Below are 11,154 nucleotides of genomic sequence, written 5' to 3' on the forward strand. Positions count from 1 at the left end.
AAAATATTACTGAAGCATGAGAAGGAAGCCTCTACATGGCAGGGCCAACTTACCCAAAGGAGGCCTAGGGGCCGTCTCAAAACCAAGTCCCCGGAACATAGAGGCCAGAGTTGGAGCAGATATGGAAGACTCCTAAAGTAGAATATAAGACAGACTTTTACCCAGTGGGTATATTTACTTGGGATATAGTTCCATAATTTCAAAGCATTGGTTCAACTTAAGGCCAACTGTAGCAACTGCCAATAAGAGCAATACATTCCTGAACACTGAAATAGAATTCTGTAAAAGAAGAAAACCCAGCAGGTGAAGTGCTCTCTCTCTCTTGAATTACAAAGTACTTCTGTGCTAGCAGTTTCCTATCTGGCCCAAACAGTCGCACAATTAGCCCTGTACCCAATACAAAGCATTTCTTCCACAAGCAATTAACTTTACAGACTCCAGATAACAGCTAGTTTTCTAGCCAAGTTTATCCATGGCCTTCTATCTAGAATGCCTTACCACTCTTGTTTGTTTCCTATGTTACAAGTCAGGGGCAACCTTTTCAGGTCCATGGCACACTTGTCATTTTGGGGGAGGCTCAAGAGCACATTTGTCCCATGGTTATTTGGGGCTGTGCACATTTATTTTCAGGATTTTGTCTTTTCTCCCCTGTGCCCCCGCTGGGATATAAATGTTCTTTGAGAGTAACAGGACATAGCATAACTAACTTACTGACTATATAGGGAAAAAATCCTCTGCTGGTCCATTATAATAATCACAAGTATCCCATGAAACAATTGCCTATACAGCATGCCACACAAAAAGAGCAAGGAATAGTGTCTCAGAATAAACCAGCAGGTAGTGACCAACTACTTTCTAGCAGAAACATCTGTGCTGGAAATTGTTATGATAGGAGTTGCATATTTACCAGCTGACCACGTCCTGGTGACTGCTGTACCATCTCCTGTATTCCTTGCATCCTGCCAGTTGAAGGAAAGAACCTTCCCCTACCGAGTGCAATATCTTCAACCATAGGCAGCTGTGGCTGGGCCTCAGGCACACAGCCACCATGAGGCATGTGGAAAGAAGCACCACCCCGAAATGGGGGTCTTGTGGGATGCATGATACTGCTTGAGAGAAAATACACATTTCAGAGACACATACTGAGGAATCATCTGTAGCTTGAATAGAAGACATCTATTAGGAGACATTTGCAAGCCAAACTTTAATAAGGATTTCATTTCTAATCATCCTCAAAGGCACTGTTTCTTTCCTTCCTTCTTCTCCCCTTTCTCTCCCCAGTACTTGCCTCCTTACAGAGGATAACACAAGTCAAAGGTCCGCATAACCCCCCACCTTAACTCTAACACTAGTAGATGTCTAAGGGTATAGATATAGCAGAGATTAAAAATGGTTAAATAGTCATTCCTTCTTGCCAGAGAGCTTTGGGATACAGTTCCATAATGGGGGCTAGGATCTCTTAATAGAGAATTCTCTGTACCCTCTGACATCAAACTACAATTCCAAAAATTATTTTGGGGAAGCTACCACAATGAAACTTGTAAAAAACCTAAGGCTATAGCATAAAAAGACCCTGTAACAGAACACTACCTTATAATGAAATTAAAAATAGATAGGAGGCTGAAAGCCTATTATGGTTTCAAGACTTCCAGGTTAAAGCTTTTATATCTGATCTATTTAAAAAGCAGTTTATCCCTGGCTCTACGGTTCAGCCCACTCAGCAAAGCAATGGCCAGAGGTGACTATGGTTTATCATTTCAGACATCAAGTCAGTTGACATCACAAATCATGGTTTACAAACCCCACTTTACACTGGTTTATTGTTATTTTAAAGCATTTTATATCAAAAGACACCCAGAGCAGCTTACAGATAATCAAGAAAACAAGACAGTGCAGGCTTACAATCTAAAAGACATAACACAAAGGGAAAAGGGCTGGGGATGGAACGGGGGGGGGGGAAACAAACTCATACACCCATTCTTAAAGTTAAATAGTATCATTTACAGCATAATGATCAGCTGTAAAGAAACAGCTCAGGGAAGAAGGAACCTGATGAAACTGGTCTTTCAGTAGAGATGATGGAATGATACAGCCCTGCTTCTCATCTTCCTCTGCTGCAGCCTTACTACAGTTTCCTGACCAACTACAAAACAGAGTCTGACAATTCAGGCATACCACCAACCCATAGTTAAGCTTGTGATATGTGAACTGAGCTGATGTGTGCTCACATAGAACTGCAAAAACCACCAAAACCTGTATAACTCGGAGTGGTATTACTACTGTTTACATCTTCAGACATGAAAGGCATGAAGCAACATCCCCATATTGCTTTATTGGTTCAGTCCAAGATTTAACACCTCCATTATGTTATCTAGTCAGAGACTAAATTAATGTAAATAAAAGTGATTCAGTCAAAAAAAGATTTCTCATAAAACAAGCCAGACTATCTCAGGCAAGATTTTGTTCCCCTTTTTTCTGATATGGGCTGTGCTACCCATGCTGATCTTGCGATTCCCCGCCAGCCACCTCTACAGTCTATGTGCATTGTACATAGGTGTCTTGCAAAAAATTAACATGCTGAATCACTACATTGACTTGAGTTCACACAATCACAGAGGGAAAATAAGCTTATAATTAGCAAACCATCTAATTAGCATAATTACCCTCCCCAGGCATGGGTTGTCATGACACCCATACCCAGTAAGGGTGGGTAGCTGGGGTGGTTTACAAACCATCCAAGCAACCCTAGAACAAGCCAGGGATTTCCAGGTGGTTTACAAACCACCCCAGCAACCCACCTTCACCGGGTTCAGACATCATGACAACCTGCGCTGGGCAAGGGTAATTACCTTAATTAGGCAGCTCACAACTAGCACACTTAGGGACAGAAAATAAGCCACCATGGTTTATTTTCCCTCCATGATCATGTGAACCCGGTCATTAAGTCTTCCCCTGTTAACCTACTCTCCCCCCACCCCCTTTGAACCCTGATGTAGAAACCACAGAGCCCTGAAAGGTAAAGAAACAAGAAAAGTACTGGTGCAGATAAACCCTCAGGGGTGAAGCAGACTAGACATCTAACAAAGTACTAAGGACTAGTTCACAAACACATTCATGCCTTGGGGACAGCAACATCAAGGGACCAAGGCCTTAACATGTATGAGTGACTCTAATCCCCATCACCCAGGGTCACCTCAAGCACAACACTCTTTAAAAAAACACAACCCCACCGTTCACACATTTAGTTGCGTGTCATTAAGTATCCAGTAATCACGGGCAGCTCCTCATTTGGAAATATCCTGCACACATGATTACTGTGCACGTAACAGCGGAATGAGTTACCCCATTCAAAGCTATTATGTTGGGAGATAGTACAGAAGCTCTTGTCTGTGGAGCTTTATCTGCAACAGCCTATTCACACCAACATGGCGCCATTTGATTCTATGCTCATACACAATGCTCACACCTGTGTAAACCAGCAACTGCAGGATAAATGAATGTGGGGGGGGGCATTGTTGGTGCTGAGGGCTGCCTTCCTTAACCTGGCCCCCCCAGATGTGTTGGACTACAACTCCCATCACCCAAAGCAAGCATGACCACTGGCTGGGGGTGATGGGGCTTGTTGTCCAACCATATGAAGGGCACCAGTTTTGGGAAGGCTGCCTTAGGGGCGGGCCAGGCTAGACATCCGAATAAACCTGCAAACCTAAGCACAGTGAAATCACTGGGGATTACACATGCAGAAAGAATCTGCCTGCAAGACTGCAGACTTAGGAGGAAATCTCTCCAAATTCAGTGGATTTACCCCTTCTAAAGGTGTGGCTGGCAGGCAAACAGCCTGGTGTTCTCCGGGTGTTGTGGCTACAACTTCTATCAGCCCCAGCCAGCACGACCAACAGGCAAGGATTCTGGGAATTGTAGTCCAAAAGATGTGGCGGCAACCAGGTTGCCTGCCCCCAAAGGGAATAAAGGCGGCTGAATCCCTTCACGGATCCCTTCCTTCCTTCCTTCCTCTCACTCCTCGTTTTTCACCATGAACGAGAGCCGCTCCCCTCAGGAAAACTAACGACTCCTTCCCGCTCACCTTTCTTTCCTTAGGCCGCAATCCTATCCCCACTCACCTAGGGATAAACCCCACTAAAGTCAATGGAACTTACTCCCGAGTAGACACGCGGAGAACCGCGCGGTTAGCTGCTTAATTAAAACTAGCCAAATTAAGCCATGACCAATTTAATTACTTGAAGTTCGTCACTTATGCACACGCGAACGACACGGCCCAGATTCCCCTCGAGGCGTCGTCGGAACCGGACATAAGGGCGAAGCGGTTACTCAGAACGACGCTTCCCCCCCCCCCGCCCGAAATTGCCAGGCCCAGCGTCGCCCACCACACCCTCGCGCCTCCGCCTCGTTGCCGCAGCCGCGCCACGACCCACGTTGGCCCGTTTCCTAGTCACTTAACGCAGCGTGGTCTCCCATTGGTAGAGAATCACCTTCCTTCCCTCCCCTCACTTTAGGAGTCGTCCAAGTTCTATTTACTGGGGTGGGAAGGGGGGAGGCTGCTGAGTATCACGACTTTAGGCAAGTTCACTAAGAAGTAAGCTCCACTGACCTCAACGGAACTCATTATTTAATCAAGGAGTATTAAGATTGATCACTGCCTTGGCGTAGTCTTCCACACGCGAACTCGCACATTAATGGTACACTCCATAACTGAGGGCCAACTGGGAAGTGCGCCCGCAGGCCGTGGCCTAGCTTAAAGGCTGGGTTGTTATTATTTATGAGGCTTAAAGCAGCCGTTGATCGTTGCCTTTTGAGAGGGGAGCCCCGCCACTAAGGCGGCTCGAAAACACATGGAGGAAAGGCTTAGTCCGGCTTTCGCAAGGCAGTTGCCTTAGAGCCAGTGGAGGCTGATGGCTCTGATTTCGGTGGGGCTCCGGATCCAGTCTGGATTTCAGTCAGAACCAGCCAGAACACTAAAGAAGCTATCCAAGGTGCTGAGCCTATTTGGGGGCTAGGGTTCGGCACCTCGGATAGCTCCTTTAGAGTTCTGGCTGGTTCTGACCAAAATCCGGCCCCGCCACAATCGGAGCCACCAACCTCCACCGGTTAGAGCAGTCGGTTAGTCCGTGTCTGACTGCTCGACACCGCTATTTTGCCTCATGAACCCGCCTCAGCCGCTTTTTATTATGCAGAACCAGGAGGGTTATTTATGTATGTTTTCAGCGTTTCTGATTCCTCCCTGGAACACGCTAGTGTGGTTCCAGGTAAGAGTAGACCTATTGAAATCAATAGGACTTCCACTAATCATGATTTCAATGGGTCTGCTCCATCAGGAACCGAACCTTTCTATTTCCAAGGCAGCTTACATACGTTAAAAATGAAAATAAGACGTAAAGCGCAGGGCCAAAAGGAGCTCGCTCTGTCATTCGTGCCATATACTCTCAGTGCGTATTTGTGAACAAAATCGTGACTTTTATTTGCAACAGTGACTGCGAATAGGAAACTTTAGGGAGAAAGGACCAGGATTTAGGGCTGTCACTTCTTTTCTGGAGGCACAGTGGTGGGTGGGGTACCCTGTTGAACTTCTGCCTGTGAAGAAAGGTGGCAATCCTATCATATTATGGGGTTTCTTTTGTGTGTGTGTGTGTGTGCGCGCGCGCGCTTCTTAAGAGCTGAACGGCAAATTAAACAATTAAAGGCACAATCCTATGCACGTTTAGACAGAAACAAGTCCTACAACTCCCAGCATACCCCAGCCAGTTGTATGACTTTTTCTGTCTAAACATGCATAGGATTGCACCCTAAGCCAATTATTATTTTCCTGTCAGGACTCAGGCTAGCCCTGGAACACGGAAAATAATAATAGTGCCTCTCTCAGCACATGCAAAGTGGTTTTCTCTACTACCAAATAGCCACAGCTTACATGAAAGGCAGTCAGGCTTAAACACCACCCTTCATGTTTAATATAATGCGGACAGCCAACTTGGCACCTTCCAGATGAACTGGACTACAATTCCCATCATTCCCCATCAACATGATGAGAGCTATAGACCAACTCATCTGGAAGACGCCAGGTTGGGCAAAGTCTGGTTTAGATCTTGAAAACCTCTAGTAGTAGGTAAAATATGTTTTACCTACTACCAAGAAAAGACATTCAGGTGCCCCACATCCCTCCCCTCATCTGTTCACCAGGTGTCAAATCTGCCTCAGGCTCCTATCCTTCAAATTTTATCTAAACAGCATGTGACCAGGGTACCTTTGAAATCACCTACTCTCATATGAACCTCCCACATCTGTACTTTTTCCCGGTGTAACGAAAAAGTGAAGGCTTTTCACAGTGTTTTTCAAACTTTCCAATTTGCATACAGAGAGAGAGAGAGAGTTCAGTGGAGCTTATTCCCAGGTAAATGGGCATAATCTAGTAACATTGCGATCCTATACTACATGTCTACTCAGAAGTAAGTCCAAGGAACTTAATTGCCTGGGAGTAAGTCCCATTGAACTTAATAACACTTTACTTTTTCTGAGTAAACATGCATGGGATTGCACTGCTCACCAACGAAGATTTCTCTTGGCTGCAATCCTGTCCATACTTAACTGGGACTCAATCCAATTGAACTCAATGGGGCTTCCTTCTGAGTAGACATGAGAGTAAGATCGCACCTCCCCCCTCTCTCAAGACGCAAGAGTAGACAGACGAGCAAGCTAACCTGGATGTCTAGGAGTGGAACCCAGGGATAAAATCCAGCATGTTGTTGTTCAGTCGTGTCCGACTCTTCGTGACCCCATGGACCATAGCACGCCAGGCCTTCCTGTCCTGCGCTCTCTCCCGGAGCGTGCTCAAGTCCATATTCACTGCATCGGTGATGCCATCTAGCCATCTCATCCTCTGCCGTCCCCTTCTCCTTTTGCCTTCAGTCTTTCCCAGCATCAGGGTCTTTTCCAGGGAGTTTTCTCTTCGCATTAGGTGGCCAAAGTATTTGAGCTTCAGCTTCAGTATGTCCTCCCAATGAGCACTCAGGGTTGATTTCCTTTAGGACTGACTGAAAATCCAGCATAAGTCTGTCTTAGAGTAGCCCCATTGAAATGAACGGGACTTTAGCCATGACTAACTTAAGTCCCATTCATTTCAATGGGGCTACTCTAAGTAGGACTTATGTCGGCTTTTACCCCAGGAACCTATGCACAGCGGGGCATGTCAACTTGCAGGCTGGGTTGGTGGTTTCACACGTGCTTTTTTTCTTTCTTTTTTCACTTCTCTTAAAAATGTCTTCTGTGAGAACTCAGAAGCCAAAATCCGCCCTGGCCCGGTTCGGCTTTCCAGTCGTGGATAACGGCAAGCTGATTGGAGGCTCATCCTGCGCAGAAGAAGCCGGGCGGAGGGCTGAGGCCGGAAAGGTTTCGCCGCGGCTCTTGATCCCACGCGGGGAGCTTTGGCGGCGGGAGACGGGCGCGGCGGCGGCGGCGGGCGGCGAAGGGGTGAGTCTGGACTGGAAGCGTTTCGTCGCGTCCTTTTCCTTTGTCTGCGAAAGGCCGCGCTCGCCGGGCGCCGCGCGCTGGGGCCGGCCGGGCGTTCAGCACCACGATCAGCAACCGCCCAGGCCCAGCTTGCGGGCTTTTTCTCCCCAGCGAGCGAAGGTGAACCGGGCCCTGCCCGCCAGAGGTGTTGAACTACAACTCCCAGCATCCCCAGCCAGCGGGGGGGCGCGGTGCTGGGAGCTGTCGTTCAACACCTCCGGAGGGCAGCGCGGGCTCCAGGATTTTGTATGGGAAAAACCTGCACTAAACTCACGGGGCGAGATTCCACATTGGGTGCCTTGCATTCGGTTCCCACAGCCTCTGAGGACACCCCAATTTTTGGAGGCTGCAGGGAGAATCCTGTTGCATCCCCAGGGGAAATACGTTGGCTCTTGATGGGGTCAAATCAAGCCTGGGCAGGTGACGTCTGGGCATCTGCCTCCTATTCTGAAAGCGGTGGATTCAGAGGCAGACTCCAGAGGGGTAACTGCAGACGCTCACGTCTGAATTGGAGGTAGGGTTCATCTGGCCCTCAGCCTGAGACAACAGGCTTGGCTAGCACCTAGGGCTTAGCCATGGACTGCTTAGCATTTCTGTGGCATTTCTATAGCCCTCTTCTAAAGTTCAAAGCACTCTGGGTAGATACAGCTCCAACTGACAGTTCCCTGGGTCTGATATTAGCCTTTGTACGCCACTTTGGGAGCCTTTTTTGGCTGAGGAGTGGGGTAAAAATGCTCCAAATAAATAAATAAGCTGATTGGAAAATGTACAACCAGTGTGGTGTAGTGGTATAGAGATTCAGTGGTGTAGAGAGCCAGTGTGGTGTAGTGGCGAGATTGTTGGAGTGGGAGCCAGGAGTTTTGGGGTCTAGTCCCCACTCGGCCATGGAAGCTCACTGGGTGACTTTTGGCCAGTCACAGACTCTCAGCCCAACCCACCTCATAGGGTTGTTGTTGTGAGGATAAAATGGAGAGGAGGAGGATAATGTAAGCCACCTTGGGTTCCTTGCAAGAGGAAAAAGGCAGGTTATAAATGCAATAAATAACAACAACAACAACCTTGTAAGGTAGATCTGTATGATTGGCCCCTTGTTGCAGATGGAGAGCTCAGGCGGACAGAATAGGGTAGCCTAAAGGGCCTGGCCAGACATGATGTAAGGAGATGCATGGATGGATTTCCCACAGCCGGACAGCGCTGTATCAACTCCATCTGATACGGCGGCTGCGCCCCTTCCTTACCGACCATCTGCTTCCATCGGTAGTACATGCCCTGGACTCCTCTCATTTAGACTACTGTAATGCGCTCTACGTGGGGTTAACCTTGAAGACGGTTCGGAAACCACAGCTGGTACAGAACGCAGCGGCTCGCCTGATTAAAGGCAGCCGCCAGCGAGATCACATCACTCCAGTGCTGAAGGAGTTGCACTGGTTACCAGTTGTTTTCCGGGCCAAATTCAAGGTGTTGGTTTTGACCCTTAAAACCCTATATGGTTCCGGCCCAGCCTATCTTAAGGAGCGCCTCCAGCAGCACCAGACAGGCCGCTTAACAAGATCAGCCTCGGATGGCCTTCTCTCTGTCCCATCAGCCAGGACAGCTAGACTGGTGGGGACGAGGGAGAGGGCCTTTTCTGTGGTGGCCCCCACTCTGTGGAACTCCCTCCCTAGGGAACTCCGTCATGCCCTCTCTTTAATGAGCTTCCGTCGTGCATTAAAAACGTGGTTGTTCAGGCAGGCATTTGGGGTGGGTTAGGGTATTTTAGAAAATGTTTTTATTGTAGAATTTTATTGTTTTAAACTGTTTTATTGTATGTTGTACATCGCCCAGAGTGGCTGGGTGACCAGCCAGATGGGCGATTAATAAATTTAATTTTAATAATAATAATAATGATGCAAAGGTTAAGAGCAGCTGCAGGGACCCTATCCATCAGGATAAAGGATTGTCTAGAAATTGCTTAAATAAATAATACATCAATAGATTCAGATCAGGGTCAGGGCACTGGTGGAGGGTGTGTGCGTGTCACATTTCCTGACCTGAATGGCCTCCTACCTTCAAAACGGCACAAGGTAGGGATGTGTGTGTGTGTGTGTGTGTGTGTAGGGGGAATACAGCTGCCTTTTTAGATGCTGCAGGAAAAATAATTCGGGGGGAGGGTTAATCAGGAAAATGGCAGGATGGGAAAGGGTTAAATATCCCTCTACCAGTGCTGTGGTCCTAATCCAAATTACTCCATGCATACATGCACACACACTGTTATTAAGGGAGCAATCCTATCTAGATAGGTGGCTACCTCCAAACTCAGAGGCGACTGCCTATCCAAAGCAGGGCAGGAGAAGCACAGAGGGGATCATTCCCTCCGTGCTTCTCCTGCCCTGCTTTTTTGGCTAGACAGGCGATTGCAGCTGTCTAGCCAGAGGAGCATGGAGCGGGGATGGAGGCTGCTGTATGACATATAGTATGTGTCGTACAGGCAGTTACACTCTCCCTGCCCTGGAACGCCCCCAGCCACACCCCTTTCTGGCCGCTCCGTGCTCATCTTGCGAGCATGAAGGATGGGGCTGTTCCATGCTGCCTCCGAGGCAGCGCAGAATCGGGGGGAGGTCAGTTCTCTGGGAACCGACCTCGACACGTGGGCTCTGAGGTCAGTTCCTGGAAAACAACATATCCTATGGCCATCTAGCCACTGTCTAGCAGCCAGAGGATTGCTCCCTAACAGTATAAAAAAGACAGGAGATTTTATCAGAGCTAGTGTGATGTAGTGGTTAGCATATCAGACTGTCTCAATAAAATAATGATTATGATAATTGTGAACTGCCCAGACAGCTTTGCCTATTGGGTGATATAGAAATGTATTGAAAGAAAGAAAGAAAGAACATAATAAAAATAGTAAGCAACTATAGTGCTTTAGTGTTCATAGCCCTTAACTTAGATTTTTTGTGTTGTAATTCTTACAACAATCCTGCAAGATAGGCCAGTATTAGGAAACTTCTTTATACTGACCATTACTCCATCTAGCGCAGTATTGTCTATTGCAGTGACACTCTGGGGTTTCAGAGAGGAGTCTTTTCCAATCCTACCAGAGAGGAGTCTTTTCCAATCCTTTTCCAATCCTGGAGGCTAGGGGATGTTGACCTGGTGTTGAATGGGGTACAGCTACCCTTGAAAGACCAGGTCCGCAGCCTGGGGGTCATTTTGGACTCCCAGCTGTCCATGGAGGCTCAGGTGTCAGCTGTGAGCTGGACAGCGCTGTATCAACTCCATCTGATATGGCGGCTGCGCCCCTTCCTTACCGACCATCTGCTCCCATCGGTAGTACATGCCCTGGTCTCCTCTCGTTTAGACTACTGTAATGCGCTCTACGTGGGGTTACCCTTGAAGACGGTTCGGAAGCTGCAGCTGGTACAGAATGCGGCGGCTCGCCTGATTAAAGGCAGCCGCCGGCGAGATCACATCACTCCAGTGCTGAAGGAGTTGCACTGGTTACCAGTTGTTTTCCGGGCCAAATTCAAGGTGTTGGTTTTGACCTTTAAAACCCTATATGGTTCCGGCCCAGCCTATCTTAAGGAGTGCCTCCAGCAGTACCAGACAGGCCGCTTAACAAGATCAGCCTCGGATAGCCTTCTCTCTGTCCCATCAGCC

The 11,154-nt window shown here is 47.9% G+C and overlaps 1 protein-coding gene across 5 annotated transcripts in view; it reads right to left on the minus strand.

The window, feature by feature from the left end:
• Window positions 1–4,354, minus strand: part of PIWIL2 (piwi like RNA-mediated gene silencing 2) — a 59,467-nt gene extending 55,113 nt beyond the window's left edge. Inside the window, exons 1-3 of one of the 5 annotated variants that reach the window (XM_084804029.1) lie at window positions 4,239–4,354; window positions 908–1,106; window positions 54–132 (exon numbers count right to left, since the gene is read on the minus strand). In XM_084804029.1, the coding sequence (XP_084660155.1) occupies window positions 54–132; window positions 908–1,102 (274 nt within the window). In that variant the 5' untranslated portion in view covers window positions 1,103–1,106; window positions 4,239–4,354. Of the gene's footprint in view, window positions 1–53; window positions 133–907; window positions 1,110–4,084 lie in introns of all 5 variants that reach the window. The other 4 variants (XM_084804030.1, XM_084804032.1, XM_084804031.1 and 1 more) reach the window with 4 other exon arrangements.
• Window positions 4,355–11,154: the final 6,800 nt, after the last annotated feature.

Source organism: Heloderma suspectum, chromosome 6 (genome assembly GCF_057233095.1).
Source record: "Heloderma suspectum isolate Gila_16-S chromosome 6, 16-S_ref, whole genome shotgun sequence".
NCBI classification, from domain to species: domain Eukaryota; kingdom Metazoa; phylum Chordata; class Lepidosauria; order Squamata; family Helodermatidae; genus Heloderma; species Heloderma suspectum.